This window comes from Aethalodelphis obliquidens, unplaced genomic scaffold (assembly GCF_003676395.1).
Source record: "Aethalodelphis obliquidens isolate GAN/ISIS:26980383/991018 unplaced genomic scaffold, ASM367639v1 scaffold41, whole genome shotgun sequence".
Classification (NCBI taxonomy): Eukaryota; Metazoa; Chordata; class Mammalia; order Artiodactyla; family Delphinidae; genus Aethalodelphis; species Aethalodelphis obliquidens.
The window spans coordinates 17,402,740-17,421,782 of NW_020837985.1; the positions used below are offsets into that span (position 1 = coordinate 17,402,740).

General features: G+C 65.1%; 2 protein-coding genes and 1 long non-coding RNA gene across 16 annotated transcripts; 1 reads left to right on the forward strand and 2 right to left on the reverse strand.

Moving 5' to 3' along the window:
• Positions 1 to 409: 409 nt before the first annotated feature.
• VPS28 (VPS28 subunit of ESCRT-I) lies at positions 410 to 5,315 on the reverse strand. Of its 4 annotated transcripts, none has more exons than XM_027132317.1 (10): positions 5,078 to 5,113; positions 3,400 to 3,466; positions 2,802 to 2,830; positions 2,644 to 2,681; positions 2,326 to 2,415; positions 1,493 to 1,598; positions 1,280 to 1,381; positions 900 to 953; positions 734 to 825; positions 410 to 645 (listed from the first exon to the last, which is right to left on the reverse strand). In XM_027132317.1, the coding sequence occupies exons 2-10, from the start codon at positions 3,434 to 3,436 to the stop codon at positions 528 to 530; spliced, it is 666 nt and encodes a 221-aa protein (XP_026988118.1). In that variant the 5' UTR covers positions 3,437 to 3,466; positions 5,078 to 5,113; the 3' UTR covers positions 410 to 527. The 4 variants fall into 4 exon arrangements, with proteins under 4 accessions (XP_026988118.1, XP_026988116.1, XP_026988115.1 ...); XM_027132315.1 differs by lacking the exon at positions 5,078 to 5,113 and adding an exon at positions 4,763 to 4,957; XM_027132314.1 differs by lacking the exon at positions 5,078 to 5,113 and adding an exon at positions 4,767 to 4,956.
• On the forward strand, positions 5,271 to 6,256 carry LOC113633786 (uncharacterized). Its single transcript, XR_003438334.1, has 2 exons — positions 5,271 to 5,334; positions 6,048 to 6,256. It is a non-coding gene; the product is annotated as an uncharacterized LOC113633786 (long non-coding RNA).
• On the reverse strand, positions 5,687 to 18,308 carry TONSL (tonsoku like, DNA repair protein). 11 transcript variants are annotated; one of them, XM_027132120.1, is made up of 26 exons: positions 18,202 to 18,308; positions 18,006 to 18,101; positions 17,697 to 17,839; positions 17,073 to 17,256; positions 16,565 to 16,694; positions 16,160 to 16,331; positions 15,957 to 16,071; positions 15,257 to 15,402; positions 15,011 to 15,157; positions 14,715 to 14,840; positions 14,393 to 14,591; positions 13,393 to 13,469; positions 13,207 to 13,296; positions 12,858 to 12,930; positions 12,595 to 12,758; positions 12,382 to 12,520; positions 11,536 to 12,263; positions 11,344 to 11,420; positions 10,779 to 10,932; positions 10,619 to 10,697; positions 9,918 to 10,219; positions 9,590 to 9,794; positions 8,693 to 8,868; positions 8,381 to 8,454; positions 7,840 to 7,973; positions 5,687 to 6,610 (listed from the first exon to the last, which is right to left on the reverse strand). In XM_027132120.1, the coding sequence occupies exons 1-26, from the start codon at positions 18,224 to 18,226 to the stop codon at positions 6,417 to 6,419; spliced, it is 4,149 nt and encodes a 1,382-aa protein (XP_026987921.1). In that variant the 5' UTR covers positions 18,227 to 18,308; the 3' UTR covers positions 5,687 to 6,416. The 11 variants fall into 11 exon arrangements, with proteins under 11 accessions (XP_026987921.1, XP_026987925.1, XP_026987924.1 ...); XM_027132124.1 differs by having other exon boundaries at positions 14,781 to 14,840; positions 15,011 to 15,163; XM_027132123.1 differs by having other exon boundaries at positions 9,590 to 9,761; positions 12,382 to 12,505; positions 15,011 to 15,163.
• Between the last annotated feature and the right edge of the window lie 735 nt (positions 18,309 to 19,043).

Below are 19,043 nucleotides of genomic sequence, written 5' to 3' on the forward strand. Positions count from 1 at the left end.
GCCGGCTGGGCCTTGCTCCCGGGTGAGGGACACCCTTGGTGGCAGGCAGGAGGACAAGCTGTGCTACTGTGAGCTACCAACCGGTGCTCCTGTGAGCCACCGCACAAGGATGGGCCCTGCTGCAAGGGTGTCAGGCTCTGCGCCGACCTGGCCAGCTGGGCCGCCGCGCTGCCTAAAGCTCTCAGCTGAGAGGTGGGGGAAGGTGTGGCAGGCAGATGCAAGCCTACCTGGCCTGCGGGGAGGCGCACCCCTGCTGGCTTGCCAGGCCGTGCCCACCAGGGAAGGCGCTGCGTCTAAAGTGCCACTGAGGCTCTTCCCTGATGAATGGGCTGCGTGCTCCCGAGGCCCAGAGGGCAGACAAACAGGCAGGGCGGGCCTGGGGCGGGCGGGGGGCGCCCACAGCAGCAGGGAGGTCAGAAAGCATCTTTATTGGGGGAGCGGGCTCTAGGCCACTGTGCATGGCAAAACGCTTGCAGACGTCGGGGGAAATGGAACCGTCGCAGAAGGTGGGGGTAGGGAGGCTGGGCTCAGGCGTGCAGGAAGCGGTTGAAGGCGTTGTAGGCTGATTCCAGGTCGAAGAGCATCTGGCGCACCTGGGAGTCGTCCAGCTCGTCTGAGGCTGACATGCCACTCAGGGTCTGCAGCCTGTGGGGCACAGAGCACAGAGCTGGGCTGGGGCAGGTGGGGGATTACGGGGCTGCGACGGACAGGCGGCTCAGCAGGGGACACTCACCACTGGCTGACCGTCTGGCGGCCCTCGAAATCAGGGGGCAGGTGGCTCATGCGGTGCATGGTCTCCATCAGCTCCCGCAGGTCGGGCTGGATCTGCAGAAACACTACCGGCTTGGACACCAACCCTGGTTCCCCTACCCCCACCCCCGACCGCCCGGGAGCCGCACCTCGTCCATGGCCCGGATCTCCAGGCGCAGCTTGTCCATCACTGTGATGAAGAGCTGGCGGCAAGGGTGTGTGTGAGACGACATGGGCCCCCGGCAAAGACCCCCGCCAGCCTGGTCCTCTGCAGGGCCGGGCCCGGGGCAGCACCAGCCGGCCCTCCCCCTCCGCAGCCTCAGCCGTGGGGTCACGTGGGCCCTAAGCCTGACCCTGCAGCTGAGGAGCGGTCAGTGGGTGGGAGCCCTGGGCACATCCCACGTGGGCCTTGGGATGGGAGGGGCCTCAGGGGGTTTCCCGGACGCTGCCCAGGAGGACTGCCCGCCCCCCACTCCAGCTACTCTGTGCACCGCGGGGCTGTGGGCACGTGGCCCTCCCGCCTCCGCACCGAGACCACATCGGCAATGCAGCGATTCAGGTTGCCCTTGTCGTCCTTGATGGTGATGGGCCGGTCCTCCTTGATCCTCTCCATGGCAAGCGGGCAGTCCAGCTGAGGGAGGGCACACGGTGCTGGGCCTCGCGGGGCAGCCCAGCCCCAGCCCAACGGCCTCCATGCCCACGCCCACCTCCGCCCCTCAGGGTGGAGGAGCCGCTCACTCACTCGGAACTTGCGGCAGAATTCATCGATGGAGCTGATCTCTGACCCCTGTACCTGCCGGAAGGCAGCTTTGTACTGGACTAGGAGCCGTGAGCAGGCCGCAGTGTACCTGGGGGGAAGGGTCAGGCTGCCGCCCTCAGCGCCAGGCCAGCGCCGCCTGGCACGTCCTGCTTTCCCTCCGCCCTTCCAGACAGGTGGCATCTCACACGGAGGGCTGGGTGAAGGGCCAGGGATTGGCCATCGAGGACCGAGCCTTCCCACTTGGTTTATACAAAAAAAGAACTCTGGAAGGTGGCGGGAGGTGGTAACGGCCAAAATATGGCTGCCACACGGACTTGGCCTGGACTGTGCAGGTTGGCCCCCAGCCCAACACCAGGCAGAGGCCCAGCAAGACCCCTTGTGCCCGCTCCTCGGGCCATGTTGGCCGTGCCTCCACGTTGACAGCTCGTGGTCCTATGGGGGAGGGGCTGCTGCACCGAACAAAGGCCCCACATACCAGCTGGCTGCCAGGCCTGGCCAGCGGCACCTCACGGACTGACTGCCTGTGCCACCCTGCTCGCCTTCTATGCCTTTGCACCGATGAGGCCCCAGGTAGCAAAGCTGGGGCAGAATGCTGCCGCCAGGGCGCTGGGCACCGCTCCCCCCAGAATGCTGGGCTACTGCCGCCAGGGCGTCCCTGCCCGAGATGGTACCAAGGCCGCCAGCACCCAAGCGACCCTCCTTGCGCTGGGTGGGCCTCAGACCCCCGCCCCCGCTCCTTACTGAGCGCCCCAGCCCTGGAGGGCAGAAACAAGCTTCCAAGTACGGGTCGGTGGTGCAGGGAAGCGGGCTCTCACTCGTTGGGGCTGACGCAGTCCTTGATGTACGCCTTCTCCAGGGCCTGCATCGTCTTCACAACTGCAAACAGCTCTGCCATGTTGTCATACCTGAGGGGGCGCATCCTTCAGATGCGGCCGCCACGGCAGGGAAGCCAAGGTCCCGGAGCCTAGGGTGCCAGTCCTACCCAAGGTGCCGCTGAGGCAGAGCTCCGTGTCTGGCTGCCCCTCTCACCCCACCCCTGGCAGAGGCTTCTTGGGACCCGTTTCCCTGGGCCGACCCCATGTCCTTCTGACCCTCAGTATGGGGGAGGCAGGCAGCCTGGGTGCTGGACTCACTTTTCCCGCTCACGGGCATTCTTATACAGCTTCACTTCCTGTTGGGGAGACAGGGCGGAGGGTCAGCCAGCAGCACCACAGTGGCTGTGGGGTCCCGGTGAGGACCACGCAGATAAAGACTACTGGCCAGCGCCGCCAGGCAGGTGCCCGCCGCTCACCTCATACAGCTCCGGCTTGTTTCCAGGGGCTGCGACAGAACAGGCAGACAGCTGGCAGGCTGCTTGCGAAGGTCACGCTGGCAAGCTTGTCCAGCGCCCTGGCCCAGCCCTGTCTCAGCGCCCCTCCCAAGGCCTCCCCCGGGCTATGTCCCAAAGAGCCCAAAGGGAGCTGGGGGAATTTCAATCTCAGCATTCCCATCAGCTTGACCTCTGACCTGAGCAGAGGACATGCCTCTGGGTCCAGGGGGCTGTGCGCCAGGGCTGCTCCTCCATCCCACCTGTTTCTAGGCTACCTTGCTTACGCTGCAGTGATGGGCACACACGTTTGTCACATGCTCTGTCATCTTTTCCCTGGCTTGAGAACTGTGGGATACCTAAGACCCCCTGAAGTTCCAGCCACACTAAAGCTGTCATCTCTGCGTCCAGCTGACCCCACCTGGAAGAGGTCTCTGGGCCGCTGGCCACTACCTGAGGTCTTGCGGGGGCAGACACTTATAGACCTCCCAGATGCTCCGGCCACCACTCCCATCAGCCTCTGCCACAGAGGGTGAAAGTCTAGGCTCTCTGGGTCCCTGGGCCCAGCTTCGGCCACACTCACCTCCCATGCCAGGCGTGGCTGGGATCCCGTGAAACATCCTGCAGGCTCAGGTGGCCACAGCAGAGACCTAGGGAGCAGAACCAGTGCTGACGCAAAGGTGACCCCCTAACACCCCTGAGGGCTGGGCCTCATGAAAAGCTTCCCCACCCTCAGCAGAAACAAAACCAGCAATGAACACACAGAGTGCTGTGCACTGTGCTGGGAACACCGAGCCACCCTGGAGGCTGCCGGGAGGAAGCAGGTGCAGGTGAGCATCTCAGGAGTGAGCAATGGCGGGCTGGCAGAGGGGGTGGGGTGGGGAGTGGCAGCATGGTCAGGGCAGGTTGCTCTGAGTCAGGTGACCAGGAGAGGAAGGGGCTATCAGATGAGTGACCTGGATGAACGCTTGAGCAGAGAAAACAGCACATACGACAGACAGCACGTATAATGTGAGATCTTTATGCAGGAATGAATTTAGAGGAACAGACAAGCGGGCTGGATGGGGTGGACGTGAGCTTTCTGAGTGAGGGGCGTTCTAGGGGATGAGGACAGACAGGCAGGGGGATCAAAGGGCACAGATCTCACAGGCCAGGAGGAGGAGTCTGGGTTTATCCTGGCACAGCCAGAGGGAACTACAGGAAGACTGAAGAAAGTCCTCCCAGCTCCAGGTGGGCGGTGGGCTGAGCAGACCGTGGAAGCAGGAGCCCCTGACCACTCCGGAAGCTGGTGCGGTGGCTGGGGCCACGTCCTGATGTGTTTTGGAGATGGAACCACCAGACCCAGTGGAAAATTTGAAAAGGGGTAAAAATTAAAAAGGACTCAAAAATGACCCCTTATTTTTGGACCAGTGGCACCATGACAGCGAGGTGAACTGAGATGCAGAAAGTGAACAAAGCAGGTGTAGAAGGCACGCGGGTGCGCAGGAAAGCGCTGCGGCTGATCTGCCGGCAGACATCCGAGGAAGCTGCTGAGGCGGCTGGAGACCAGGGGAGAGGCCGGGGGCTGGCAGGGCTGAGCCAGTGGCACCGAGGGGGTGGATGGCGTCCCACAGGAGACGGCTAAGGGCGAACCACGGTAGGAGGGAGAGCAGCCCACGTTGAGCCCCGGGCACCGCGGCGTGCGGAGGCTGGGCAGAGGGAAGGCGGGATCAGGGCTGGGAAAGGCCAAGGTTGTACAAGTTAAGCAGCAGGGGCGGGGGGACGGGGCCGAGAAGGCCGATGAAATTACGAGAGCCCGCGGTGGTGGGGTGGGGCACGGATACCACTGAGCCACCCTCCCGCAGCATCAGAGAGGAGGTGCAACGGAGAGAAGGAATAAGGGAGTCGTCTGCGGCTCTACAACGGGATTCCACGCGGCCACAAGCGAACACTCGGCTGAACCTCACCAACCTGCCGCGACCCAGAACGGCGAGCTTCTAGAGAAAGCCCAGTGAGCGCGGTGGAAGATCGGGCGGGCCGCGTGCGGGGCGCATAGGCCGCGGGAACCTTCGGGCCCGGCGGTCTGAGCGCCGCACTCGGAGACGCCAGTCCCGGGGAAACGGCTCTGGAACCCAGGGGGTAGCCAGGAGAGCCGGACACCGGGAGAGGGGACCACAAGACGGACAGCCAGGAGCACGGGCGCGGAGTGCCCTCCGCGGCACAGCGACACCCCCGGGCCTCTGCCAGCGCCGCCTTTCCCGCCCGCCCCCGGCCTGGAGTACCTGGGCGGCCTCGCGGATCCCGGAAATGGCGCGGGGGCGGAGCGCTCTCTGACGCCTGCGCTTGCGCTTGCGCTTGCGCGGGCCCCGATGTATGCGCCTGCGCACTTTCTCAGCGCCGGAACCTGATGTCTGCGCCTGCGCGCGGGGCTGGGCCACCTGGGCTTCTGGCTACTTCCCCCCCAACCCCGCGCTGAGGCCGGGCCGGGGGTAACACTCTGCGGGTCTGATCCAGCCATGCCTGATAGGAACCGGAAGAGGTAACGAAGGGAGGTTTTGCCTTCACCTGTAGGACCTCTAAGTGGCCGGATCTGCCCTTGAAACTGTGCCCCACAGGGTTAACAGAAATTGGTAACAAATCCTTGAGCTTGTCTTTACAGCTTCTTAAAAACTCCTCCATAAACAACAAGGACCTACTGTACAGCACAGGGAACTATATCGGGTATCTTTTAATAACCTATAATGGAAAAGAATCTGAAAAACAATACATATATACAAAACTGACCTAAACTGAATTGCCTTGCTGTACACCTGAAACTAACACAACATTGCAAATTAAGTGTACTTCAATAAAAAAAACCCTTCCGCTTGTAACCTGCCTTCACTGGTCAAGCTCACCTTAATTGTCGATACAAAAACGTGCACGTCCTGCAAAATAAGATGTTTGCTCTGAGTTGTTTTCCAGGAACTTGGAGTCACCTGTGTCCAGTCCGAGCTCAAGCCAGTTAAGGCTGGTTGGGACCACCAACCCTAAAACTGGGCCTGCACAGGTGTCCAGTGAATGACCTTTTGACATCGGAGGGCCCAAACCCCCACCCTCAGATCATGTCCATTTTTTAACATGGTCCCATGAAGAAGCAGGTAATTCAGACACGCCTCTGCAGAACACAGATTACGTCGCCTTTTTCCTACCTCCAATCTCCTCTCCCCACGCTTAAGATCACCCTGCCTTCTTTTCTTTTTGGCCACGCAGCTTGTAGGATCTAGTTCACCGAACATGGAACCAGGCCCGGGCCGTCGGCAGTGAAAGTGTTGGAGTGCTCATCGCTGGGCTGCCAGGAATTCCCCCAACCTGCTTCTTTGTCCCGTAAATATCCCACGCCCCTACTTTGGGGAAGCCAATCTGAGATCTGTCCTCCCGTCCCCTCACTTGGCTGCCTATGAATAAACCCTTTCTCTGCTGGTGTGGCTCACTGCTCATTGGGCAGGGAGGCCTCATTCCAGAGCGCTCTGACAGCAAGGTGAACCCCTCCGAAGGCCACAGCAGGGAGGGAGGCGGCAGCAGCGGCTTCCTTTATTAGAGGCTTGGGCGTGTGGGGAGGGCGGGGCACGGCTCAGCCAGTCAGAGGTGCCTGAAGAAGAGCTTGGGTCCCCGATCCAGGGTGCATGCTTTGGGGCCCAGCTGGCTGGGCAGCAGCTGGTGCAGGGCATCCCGGTCCTCAGCAGAGAGACGTCTGCTGCACAGCTGCAGCTCCTGCAGCTGCACTGTTAAGTTGTCCCAGAGGCGCAGGCCCAGGGGGCCCTGGACAGCACAGCCTGCAGAGGGGAAGCAGGAGCAGGCCTCAGGCTATGGCCAGGGGCCCGCGGGAACCAGTGGTGTTCGTAGAGGGGGCCCTGTGGGGCTTTCCTCTTTACCAGTGTGGCCCTCGGGAGGAAACACACTTCCTCTGAGGCCCCAAGGGCTGCAGCGAGGGGCATGAGCAAAGGCCAGCAGAGGCCCGATAATTCTCTAGGAAGGAGTGTGCTCTCCCAGGCCTAGTGTGCCCAGGACTGTGGACTCCCTTCCCAGCCAGTGGTCAGGCACAAGGGAGGTTGGCTAAAGTAAACACCGCATTCACATCTGTGCCTCTGCCCTTGTCTGACGACGCCTGGGTCTCTCCCTCCATAAAATTGACCCAGTGGGCTACCTGTGAGTCTCAAGACACTGAGCTACAAGGCTCAATCCTCAGAGAGACCAGAGAATACCCAGCAGGCTCACGACCCAGGGAGTTTGGTGAGAGGGTGCAGGTGCCCAGAAGCCAGGTGTGTGGGGAGCAGCCCCTCAGCTGAGCGCAGGTCTCCTACCAGCCCACCTTCAGGGGGGCCTTCCTGGAGGAGCCAGCCTGGCCCTGTGGGCCCGTGGGCGAGGAGCAGGAAGAACCCAGGGATCCCCTGTGTGTAGACCCACTCCCAGCCCTTGTTCTCCTAGACGGCAAAGCCTGGTCTGCCCTGCCCTGGGCCCCAGCAAGATGTGCCAGGCCGCTGGGTGGCCAGTTCACCAAACGCACCTCCCTGGGGTCCTTCTCAAGACAGCTCTGGTAGGGTCCTGCACCAGGGCGTGGCCAGAGAAACCAGCTAAGTCAGGCCACAGGCCTGGACGGTAGGGTCAGGGCAGCCTTGGCCAGGAAGTGGGAGGGTCCCTCAGAGGCAGGTATTGCCACCCTAGCCCGACGTCCCTCTCTCGGTGACAACAGGAACGAGGAAGTCCCTGTGGCACTGGGTCCCCCGGCCATGGTCTCGAGGATCAGGCTGACCAGGCCAGAGGCAGAGACCCACGGTCCTCCCGCCCTACGGTTTGAGGAGCGAGGCTCACACCTGCTTCCAGTCACACTGGTCACCGTCCTCCACTGTGGCGACCCCAAGGGGCCCAGCCCACCCTTGCGGTCTGGCTGGTGGCAGTGACGGCCCCTTCAGAGGAGGCACCTGGGCCTAAGGCAGGTCCTCGAGGAGGGAGCTGTGTCACCAGCTCCAGTGTGGCAGGTGTAGCCACCATACCCAGAGCTCACCTGACAGGCCGAGGAAGCTGAGGCCTTGGGGCCGCCCTTGGAGGGCAGACAGGAGCTCCTCCAGGCCGGCACAGCTGATCTTGGGGTTGGCAGACAGGTCCAGCGAGACCAGCGAGGGGCAGAGAGGCAGACATCTGAGACAGGGAAGAAGCCTGGGGGTCAGCTTCCATCACGAGGGGAAGCTGCCCCAGGTGACCCCAAGGCTCGGGGAGCTGCAGGCCAGGACCACAGGCTTTGCCCCCAGCCTGGCACGGGTGTCTCACACTCCTGCGAGCCAGCTGAGGCTGGAAGGCCACAGAAGCCGTGGCCCGTGCCTGGGCTGCTGGACAAAAGGTGACAAGAGGGGACACACCAGAGAGAAAGAGTCTCGAGAGCCGTGGGAGCATGAAGAGAGACACGAGGGCCAGCCAGGAGGCAGGCTAGTGGCTGGCGGCCAGGCCTCGGGGCATGCTGGGGCAAGGAGCCCCAGCTTCCCCAGGCTCCTGGGCCCTGAGATCAGAACCCCTGCAGGATGGTGGTGGCACGAGCTGGCTGGCATTACCTGCTCAGATCTCTCACGGCCTCGTCGCCCAGGTGGTTTGCCGACAGGCCCAGGTGCTCCAGGGCGCAGCCTTCCTAGACAGCAGAGGCCCAAGGGGAGCCGGACTGAGTGGGGCACCTGCCCTCCCTGCCTCCCTGGATCCCAGCTGTCCTTCTTGCTGGCCAGGAATTCACAGCCTGAGGCAGGCAGGTCTACAGAAACTTTTCCCCGCCTCTGTTTTTTCCAAACGTGCAAAGCCTCTTCCCAGCACCACCCGCCAATCCTGGGTGGCCCAAGGTGCCTCTGGCTTAGTGTCCCTCCTTGACCGCATACCTTGGTCAGGTAGCTGACCACGGGCTCCGTGAGGCCTGGGTCGCTCTTGCTGGCGGCCACAGAGCTCAGCTCCAGGCGTAGGAGGGTGCGGGCTGGCAGGCTCTGCAGGGCCTGGGCCAGGGCGGAGGCACCCAGGCCGTTGTAGGACAGGGACAGTGTCTTCAAGCACTTGGCGCCTATACCAAGGGCCAGAACCTCTGTCAGCCCCGCGTGCCGCCGCCCCCAGCCCTGCCGCAGTCCTGGGCCCAGAACCCTCGTGACCCTCGGGAAGCCGTCCTCGTCCCTGAGGTTTGGTGTGCAGGGAAACTGGGGTGGCTCTGGCCCAGTGTCTCCCAGTGGGGAGGGGGCAGAACTGGACTCCTGAGCCCAGCTTCTTCCCACCATTTCGGGGTCCTCCACCTGCCCCTACTCACGACAGGATGGCCCCAGGTGACCTGAGACAGGCCCTAGGCTGGGACATCCACACGTGGTGGGGTGGGTCGGGGAGTACTCCGTCTGCCACCCCAGTCCTAGACCCCTCCTCCCCTGCCGCTGTGCTCATAGCTCTGTGGAAAGCCCCCTAGAGGACCCCAGTTTCCAGCTTCTCAGGGCTGGGATGGCGGGTCTCTGCAGCCCCAGTGGGCTTGCGGTGGAATCGTCTCTGGCAAACGGGATGCTCAGACCTGGTGAGAGCTGTGGGGCTGGGCTCTGGCCTGCAGCGTAGCTGGGACTGGGGCTGTGTCCTGAGGGGGCCGCCCAGGCCAGGCGAGCACCCAACGGCCCTCTGAGCCCAGACAGGTCCAGCACCTGCACGTCTACCTACGTGCTCCCGAAAGCTGGGCTCGTGCCCTAGGAGTCCTTGTGCTGGAGGCTCTCTGAGCCCTTGGGGCCAGGGAGTGGACGTGCCTGGCAGCTCACCTTGGAAGGCGCTGCGCAGGGCCGCCTGGTGGTTCAGGAAGAAGCTGCAGCCAAAGCCACAGGCCTGGAGATGCAGGGTGCTGAGCAAGGGGCAGGCCCGTAGGATGGAGGCCAGGGCCTGGCCACAGCCATCCCCGAGGGGGTTCATGCTTAAGTCCAGCTCTTCCAAGTTCTGTGGAGACATGGGTTCCCCAGAGGATCTGGTCTGGGCCACCCGGAGCTGGGTATTGGCCAGCACTCTCAACCGCACCTTCCCACCCAGGGATGGGCTAGATGTGGACGTTCAGATGCTGCCCTGGTACCGGTCCGCCGTTCCCCACGCCTCTACCTGCAAGGCGGGCTGCCCCTGGAGACCCACAGCAAGCTGGCGCAGCCCTTCAGCGCCCAGGTGATTGGAGGAGAGGTCGAGGAGGGTCAGGCCGGGCACGGTGTCCAGGGCAGCCAGCAGCTCGGCGACACATCCATCCCCCAGCCGGTTCCCGGCGAGGCGGAGCTCCCGGAGTGCCGAGTGCAGCTTCAGGGCCCGCAGCAGCGGGGTGAGCTGGGCCTGGCGCAGCGCCAGGGAGCAGGCACTGAACGCGGGGCCCGAGCCCTGCTGCTCCATCGCCTGCAGCACGTGCTGGTGCGCCCCTGGAGGGGGGACGTGGCGTCACCAGGGCCAGAGCCTGCCTGTCCTGCCCTGTGCATCACGAGAGGCAAACCAGGCAGCCCCTCCTCACTCACGAGCCCTGGGGCTGCCACCAGAGGCCTGTGGACCCCATGGCCCAGGAGCCACGCCGCACAGCCGGTGGGTGGCGCTCATCTACCTCCAGACGGGGCCAATCTCCCCCACCCCACCCCACTACCTACACACAGGGCTGCTAGGTAGGGGAGGAAAAGCCAAGAACAGGTGGGCTGGGAAGGAACCCTGGTGGGCACCTGGGGTCCTGGGAGTTGAGGCCCGCGGACCTGGGAGTGGCACGGGCAGGAGGAGCCCACACACCCAGCCCTCTGCCCAGGCCACCGCCACAGGGCCCCCTGGGCCCTTACCTTGCTCCAGGCTCTGGCAGGCCCGGCGGTAGCGGTCCGTCAGCGGGGGAAGGTCCCACGAAGTCACCTCAGCCAACACCTGGAAAGCACCAGCGGTGTGCAGCCCCCGGCACCCAGTATTGGCGAACACCCCGAACTCAGGGCCTGGCCTGCCACTCACCTCCTCATTGCTCTGCAGCACGTCGGAGATGGGGTCCTGTGGGGCCAGCAGGGCCCCCTCTTTTTGTAGGGAGAGCCGAGGCAGCAGCCCAGAGGCCTGGTAGTAACGCTGGGCGGCCTGCTCAGCCAGCCAGGCCACGGAGTGGGTCTCCCTGCTGTGGGGACAGAGGTCGAGCTGAGTCCTGTACCTGGCCAGGTTCCCGCACACGTTGAGGAGCGGCCCCCGGGGTCCTGCCATCCCAGCTTGGCATCCACAGCTCCCTCGTCTGGCTCCTTCCTCTCCCCCTGCCCCTATGTATGACATGCCAGTGCCCCGTGCACACATGCAGCACCTCCGGGCTGTTTCTAGGGACGCAGGGCCTCCCCGAGCCTGTGTCTGCCATCACCTCCCCCAGCTGCCAGCCCCCCCCGAGGTGGGGTATAAAACCAGATGGATTTGCATCGCACATTCCACGCCATCTGCAGCCATGAAGGCCCTCTGCTGCCCCTGGGCACCATCCCCTGGCCCAGAACCCGCAGTGGCGCACAGGGGACCAGGGGTTGGGAGAAAACAGGTGACACCTTACCTCTGTGGAACGGGGATGAGGAAAAGATTATGCTGAACACGAACTCGAACTCGGATGGGAGGGAGCAGGGCCTGACCCTAGCAGGTGTGGGCGGGGAAAGACAGCCTGAGTCAGGGAAGACGGAGCCCCCTGCCCACCACCCGCAACCGCCCCAGCCTGGGAGGCAGCTCTGCTCCAGGCCTGCACACCCACCAAGGGCTGGCCTGCTGCAGGGCTTCCCCCAATGGGCTCCAAGGCCCTGGGGACATCAGGGCTCCGCGGGGGCTCTGCGGCTGAGCTGCAGGCTCCATCTGCTCTGACCCGTGCACTCCAACTCTTGAGACAGGACAGCCGGCTCTTCCGGGCCCGGGCCCGAGGCCTGATGGCGCTCGCCTCACTGCCTGACCCCGAGGCACTGTGTCTGCTGCCATCCGCACTGCTATGGGGGCGGGGCGGGTAGCTGCCCCCATGACCATGGGCCAGCGGCAAGTCCTCTTCTAGCCAGTCCCCGGCCAAGCACTCCTCCTCAGGGAGGAGTGCTGCCCGGGGGCTGGGGGCCTCGCCGGGGCCTCGAGGGGGGCTGGGGCGCAGGTGGTATCTCTGGGCACTGCCCACACTGCGGATGGCCGCCCGGTAGGCTGCCCAGCCGGCACTCGCAGTGGCTGCCTCTCCGTCACTGGCGGGGCTGGGCATCCGGGGCCTCTTCTGGGGTGGCCGGGGCGGACCTGGGTTTTCCTCCCCATCCGAGCTGCTACCGCTGGCCAGCTTGTGCCTGCTCCTCCAAGGCCTGGCCGCGGCTGGCACCGCCAGCCCCTGGGAGACCCTGGCACTGGCCTGACAGGCTTCTGGGGGTCCTGGGCTGGGACTTGAGGGAGGAGAAGTCTCAGGGTCAAAAACATGGTTACTTGGGACGGTCGGGGGAGCCAGGGAGCTGTGGGAAGCTGCAGAGAGATTGAACCTATTGTGAGGCAGTGCCTGGCACCATCCCCGCCACCCAGGGCCCGGGGACCCTCAGGCTACGGAGCGAGGTCCTTAGGAGCAGAGGAGGTCCCCGCTTGCCTTGGCCCGAAGAGGCCGCCTGGAGCAGCGTCTCCATGGCAGCAGCCTTCTCTCGCGTCTCGCCATCCAGATCCTTGCAGTACAGCTTCACCCACTGCTGCAGCGTCTCCAGCGGGCTGCGGCCCTGTGGGGTACCCAGCTAAGCAGGGCTGGCAGTGGCAGTACCGCCAACCACGTGCGGCCCACACCTGCCTGGCCTGCGTCTGTGCTCACCCTCCTGGTGCGAAGAGTGACCGATGCTCCTCGCTCGATGAGCAGCTGGGCCACCTCAAAGTGGCCGCAGTTGAGAGCATCGTGCAGCGGAGTGATACCCTCACAGCCTTGGCCCCCCGGGTCATCCACCGCGGCCCCGTGGTCCAGCAGGAAACGGACGATGTCTGTGGACGGGGGGTATGAGCCAGCTCCCAGGCCCTTCCTTGGGAGGGACCCTTTCCCTCTCCCTATCGTATGCTAGCACCCCGCAGCCCCAGACTCACCCAGATGCCCGTAGTTGCAGGCCTCGTGCAAGGGTGTCCAACCACAGTAGTCCCGAGGGTTCAGGGGGTGGCCCTGTGACAAAGAATGGGAAGGAGCCTGGCCCCGAGTAGCCCCCAGCCTGGCCTTGCCCTGGGGCTCTGGAGCCTGAGGAGGGCCCCCGGGGCCCACCCCCGAGCCTGGCCCTGGCCCAGATCACACCAGAGTGAGGGAGACACTCGCCACAACAAGTACAGAGTTCCCAGTGCCGGCTCCGGCCCCTGTACCCTGCCCTGGCCCCTGGGGAGACAGTACCCCAGCGAGAGCCCCTGCTATGGCCGCAGGGTGACTGGGGTGGGGCAGCGGGCCCACCTGCCTCACGAGGTCCTGGACACGGCCCAGCTGGCCCTCGATGCAGGCTCGGTGCAGCAGGGTCTCCCCGACGTCGTTGCGCCGGTTCCACTGTGGGCACAGTCGCCCCGTGGGGGCGTAGGCGTGAGGGGATGGGGGGCACTGGTGGGCACGGGAGGGCGACACGCGCTCAGCCCCTGTGCTCACCTTGCCCACCCTCCGCCGGCCCAGGCAGCCCTGAAGCTCCTCCTCCTCCAGCCGCTGGGACCCGTCAGCTTCATCCTCTGGAACAGAGCCAGGCCCACCAGCCCAGGTGAGCCTAGCCCCTGCCCCGGCTCCGCTGCGCCCAGGAGGCTGCTCTGTGGGGCAGCCTCCCCCACCCCAGACCTCTGCTGTCTCCTTCCTGGGAAGCATCCTTGTCGGGCCACGTCAGGCCCAGGGTGAAGACAGCTCGCCCCTGGGGCCCAGGCGTCCTCCACCTGCACGACTCCCGGTGCCTCTGCCTTCTCCCGCCTGCTCTCAGCCCGACACCCCCCCGCCGCCGCCCCGGCTCCCTCCTGCGCCTCCTTCCCTTCTCCTCCGGGGGTAACTGCCTATGCCTATCGGAAAGTTGGAGAGTCGCCTGAAGTTCTCCTTTTTGGGTCCTCTCTCCCCGCCCCTCCTGCGGACCCTCCCCCACACCCAGCTCAGCACCCCGCTAAGGCAAGGCTGAAACTTCCCGGGGGTTCTGGAGGCCCCTCGAGTTCAAAACTGAAGCCACTCCTTCTGGCCTCAGGGACCGTGCAGCCGGGAGCCAGCTGACTGCTGAAGCCCACCCACTGGCCCGCTGCCTGAGCCGGCTTCCGCCACAGCCCACCCTCACAGCCGCCCCTTGGAGCTGAGCACGCTGGCCTCAGGGGAACCGCGCAGGCCCTCGAGGGTCTCGGGACCGCCTGCGGTGCGTTTCCCCAGGTCTGCCCCGAGCCACCTCCCCTGCAGATGCCCGCCAGCCTCCCGGCACCGGCCCCTCCAAGAACGTCCCCCGGCTGTGCCCGGCTCCCTGCAACCCCCCCACCTCCACCCTCCTCCACCTGCCTCACCTGCGCCAGTTACCCACCGAGCGCTGGGCTGTTCCCTCCCATCCTGAGCCTGTGAGCAGGACCCACCGGCCCGGCCCCGGCGTCAGGGAGGGAACACCGGGGCTGCCAACATGGCATCCGAGCCTCACCGCTCTCTGAGAGCTCCACCTCGATGGCCTCCAGGGCGGCGGCATTCCCCTCGTCCCCCTCGTCCTCCTCGTCGTCCTCGTCCCCCTCATCCTCCTCGTCTTCAGCCGCTCTCAGCTCCTGCAGCCTGGCTTCAGTGCCAGGGGCCTCCTGAGGCTGCAGCCTCAGCTGCACCGCGTGGAGATGCCGTAAGACCTGCCTCTGAGGAGCGGGGGACACCCAGCTCAGGGCCAGAGCAGAGATGGGGACGGGGGACGGGGGGACAGGCGGGCCGCGGGGAAGCTGTACGTGGGGATCCCAGCATGGGTGGGCGGGCTCCCACACCTGCAGCCGCGGCTGCTGGGCTTGCTGCGCACAGCTGAGAGCCTTCTGGAAGCACGGCGCCAGCACCTCGTAAGCATCCCCGGCATCCTCGCGGGACAGCGCGATGTTCAACCAGGTCTTGGCCTCCTAGAGGAGGAGGCGTGAACTCGGTGGCGGCCGCCCCCGCACCCAGCTGGCCCCGGCTCCCCATGGCTGCCCACATGAGACAGGAGGACGACAGCCCTCCCGTGCCCATCCCCAAGGGCAGCAGTCCTGGGACAGAGCCCCGGGCAGGGCAGGGCGCCGTGACCCCTCACCTCCAGGGCGCTGCCGTCCCGCAGCCTCAGCTCCTCTTCATAGTGGCGCACGGCCTGGCGGTGGTCCTTCATGTCCCCCAGGGTGGCAGCGAGGGACACGTGGATGACGGCCAGCTCAGGCCCCGGCCTGTTTAGCAGCTCCGCAAACTGCAGCTGGGAAGGCGGCAACAGTGAGGCCAGGGCTGCGCCACACCCCGCAGCCCACAGCCCCAGTGCCCTCATCCCCGCCCCCGCCCGGGCACGCACCTGCTTCTGGTAGGCCGCGGCAGCCTTGGGGAAGTCGCCCGCCTTGGAGAACAGGTCACCCAGCTGCTCGCAGATGCCCATGGCGCCCCGCGGGTCACTCTCCTCAGACTCCTCCAGCTGCTGCTGCAGGCGGACCACCGCGAGCACTGCCAGAAAGAGCCTGGTGCGGGGGCGGCACAGCCTGGGGCCTGGCCCTGTGCCCTTAGGCAGCCAGCCACCTGCCCGAGCCTCCGCTCACCCACTGGTAAGGGGGGTGGTAGGAGGAACTACTTCGTGGGGTCGCAGCAAGAATAGAAGAACCAACTAACGACAAGTCAGGGCAGGGGCTGGTCCGCAGCATGGGGTGGGGGCCTGCTGACCGCCACTTACCAGTCCTGCTAGGCCACACGCACCGTCCACGCTCCCACCCCATTAGGCGGGGCGGCTTTTCTCTAGTTTGCCAACGAAGCTGGCTTGTGCATAGACATTAGTCTCCTGACCACCCTGGGTGCCCCTCTGACACTCTGTGCTGAATGTAGCTCAGAGAATGAGGCCCCATAAATGAGGCCCCTCCCAACAAGAAGTGGGGGGAGACGGGTGCCCTACTGGCGCTGCCACCTCCCAAAAGACACACGCCCAGGCCTCCTCTGCTGAAGGATGGGAGCCCTCCCTACTCCTTCTCAGGGGGTTCAGCACCCCCCCGATCCCCTCCTAGGCTCACCATACTTGAGAGTCCGGCAGACCACTGCCTTCTGCAAAGGCTTCTGGGAACCAAGCCGATAGGCCTTCTTCAAGGCTCTCTTGGCGGCCAAAAAATCCCCTAGGTCTTGGAGGACCTGGAGGGCAAGGGAAGGTGAGGCGCGCAGGCTCCTGAAGGCCCAAGCCCACCCGGGAGCAGAGCCCGGAGCCACCAAGAACCAGCACCTCCGAGAGGAGCAGGCAGCACTCGCTCTCCATGGAGCCCTGCTTCAGGGTGCGTGCGCACTTCCGCGCCCCCTCCAGGCAGCGAATGGCCTGAGAGTGCTGCCCCCGCCGCCAGTGGATGGCGCCGAGGTTGTAGCGGGCGCGAAACAGGTCTTCGTACAGGTGGTTCTGCCTGGGGGTGGGACAGGATCTCAGTGCCCGGGGCACTGTCGCTTAGGGACAGCACAGCAAGCACCCACCGATGCCACTTAGGGTTCCGGCCCCCACAAAGCCAAGGCTGCCCCTCTGCTAACAGGAAACTGACTGGGCAGAGGGGTGAGGTCAGCCCGGCTGCCCTCTCGGGAGGACCCTGGGAGCAGCCCAGGCCCCAGCCACTCCCTCCTGGGGCCGAGCGGGGGGCCTTACTCGGCAAGGAAGATGCTCTTCGTGAAGTAGGCGTGGCATAGCGCGGCCTGCTGCAGGCTGTCACAGGTGAGGCCCACGTTGAGGTAAAGTCGGGTCCTCATCTCACTCAGTTCTCTCTTGGCCAGTGAGCCTGGAAGACGCCCCTCCAGACACTCAGTGCCTTACCCCCACTTGGGGTCTCCAGCCCTGGGCCCTGGCCAACCTCTCCTGGACCCCTCCTCCAGCCTCTCACTGTAGGTGCCAGGGGTTCTGCTGCAGGTAGAGCAGAGTGAAAAAGAGCAAAGGCAGCCGGACCCGAGATCGTGAGGAGCACAGGCTCTGCGGGGCAGAGGGCGGGGGGCGGGGGGGGGGGCTACTGCTTCTGAGAACCAATCTCAATCTCACAAAAGGAGGGTCCAGACAGGTGGACCCACCACACGGGCAGGGCGGGCAACGGGGCTGTAGCCTCTTCTCCCTGCAGAGCTCAGGAGGCAGAAGGTGGGGAGGGCCAGTCTCCAAGGGCAATTACCCTGCAGCTTCTCATCTACGATAGCCAGGCTTTTCTCGAAGGCACCCTGTGCCTGTAGCAAGGCATCCTGTGACTGGTGGTGGTCAAAGATGTCCAAGTGGGTGCGGCCAATGGTGGCCCAGGCCCTCTGCTGCTCAACATGGTTGGACAAGGAACATGCGAGCTCCAGGTAGCGGTGCTGGTGCTGCAGCACAGAAGAATGGTCGCTGTGAGCCAACCCCACGTCAAGCAAACCCCACGTGTCCCCCAAGCCCCCACAGAGCAGGCCAAAACTAGGCTGCAACACCCCATTTTCTCTATGCTAAGGGCTGACTGTGGGGACCGTAGCACCACACTCAGACCAGCCAAAGTCACTGGGGGAGACACTGACCGGAAGTTAGCTGGGCTGTGGCAGCCCCAGAAGCCGGGGCCAGGTCAGCTCTGTGTGGACAGAGGGCCTGTGGCACACCCACCCGAGGACTAGGCTACCAGGGCCCAGCGCAGCGTGTCCCCCTCTCCCCCCCAGCCAGAGGCCTGGACAGCAGAGACTGGGCCTCCCTTCTCAGAAACGGACCCCCAGGATATGAGAGCCCAGGAGAGCTGGGTGTGGCCAGCGTGGGGGTCCACGTCGCGGCCTCCGCCCACCTGCAGGGCGGCCGAGTAGTCCTCCATCTCCGCCAGCCGCTCTCCGATCTTGCGGTGGGCCACGGCGCAGCCCAGGGGGTCGTCGGCCGACTCCAGGAGCTGCAGCTCCTGCTGGTGCTCTCGCAGGGCCTCCGCGTAGCACCCTGGGCGGGCGGGACAGGCTTCAGTCTGGCCGGGCAGAGGGCCAGGGGCCGCGAGGGCCAGTGGGGCAGCGGCCGGCCGGCACTCAGGAAGGCCCCCCCCGTACCCCCCCCCGACACCCCGTCCTCCCGGATCCTCGCTCCCAGGCCCGGACTCCACCCCACGCACCATGGCTAGCCAGGAGCTCCCCCAGCTGGTGGCAGACGGCTGCCTCCTCCCGCAGCTGCCCGCTCCTCTGGGCCTTAGCCTTGGCCTTACTTAACTCTGCAGAAAGAAGAACGAGGCCTGGGTGCTAAGCTTCTCTGCCCGGGAGGGCCAGGCCCGCCCCCGGCCCCCGCGTTCGGGCGCTAGTCCCTGGACTCACGGCGAAGCTCGCGGTCCAAGCTCATACTCCGGCCGCCGTGCCGAGGGTTCCGGACTTCCCGCGCTCTAGCGTCGCCACAGCAGCCCCACCCCCAGGCCCAGCGCGCAGGCCCACTCCTGACGCGGAGTGTCCCGGGAAGTGTAGTTCAACCGCCCGATGCATCCTGGTAGTTGTAGTAGGGCTGGCGCAGGGGCGGGAAGAGCGGCGGGCGTCTCCATGGACTCCCGGGTCTTCCTCTAGAGCTGAGCGCCCCCCCCGCCCCGCCCTGCCCCGCCCCGCATCCCGTATCCCGCATCCGCCCTTGGGATGGGGTCTCCTGGGCTCCCGCCGCGTGCTGCCGCATCCCGCACACAAGCAAACCTACCCACCCACGGTACTTGACCTGAGGAACGGCCTGCCCTCGCGTGGGAGGAGAGGAAGTCCTCGGAGACCACGGGCACTTGAGCACTCAGATTTGGGGCACGATCAGAGGAGGCGCCCCGCAGAGCCTGCGGATCAGCCTTGAACGCTCCACAGTCGTCACACGTGGGGACTCCGACCCCCAGTGCTACCGGCGGGAGGGGGGCTGTGTGTTTCAAAAAGAATCGAGCGCGGTCCTGCTTCCTCAGTGTGTACGCCAGTTTTGTATTCCTGGAAAACTCAGCGTGCGCTCGTTAAAACTGCAAAACCGTCTTGTGCTGAGAGGTAAAGGGAGCAGGATCCGGGCTCGGAGCGCTGTGACCAACCTCTCAACTGCATTAGATCGGGGGTGTGGGGAGCCTGGGGACCTCTAAAGATCCGTCCTTTCCCCCCACCCCTGCCTCGAAAACCTGCCGGGCCTCGGGGCTCGCAGTCCCCACCCT

Coding starts and splice junctions, on each gene's coding strand:
- VPS28 (XM_027132313.1), bottom strand. CDS start 5,313: ATGGCTGGATCAGACCCGCAGAGTGTTACCCCCGGCCCGGCCTCAGCG. Junction 2,682..3,399: donor AGCCACGCCTGGCATGGGAG/GTGAGTGTGGCC, acceptor TCTCCCCAACAG/GAAGTGAAGCTGTATAAGAA. Junction 646..733: donor CGCCAGACGGTCAGCCAGTG/GTGAGTGTCCCC, acceptor TGTGCCCCACAG/GCTGCAGACCCTGAGTGGCA.
- TONSL (XM_027132118.1), bottom strand. CDS start 18,226: ATGAGCTTGGACCGCGAGCTTCGCC. Junction 12,759..12,857: donor CTGCAACTACGGGCATCTGG/GTGAGTCTGGGG, acceptor CCCCGTCCACAG/ACATCGTCCGTTTCCTGCTG. Junction 11,421..11,535: donor CTGCAGCAGGCCAGCCCTTG/GTGGGTGTGCAG, acceptor CACACCTGCTAG/GGTCAGGCCCTGCTCCCTCC.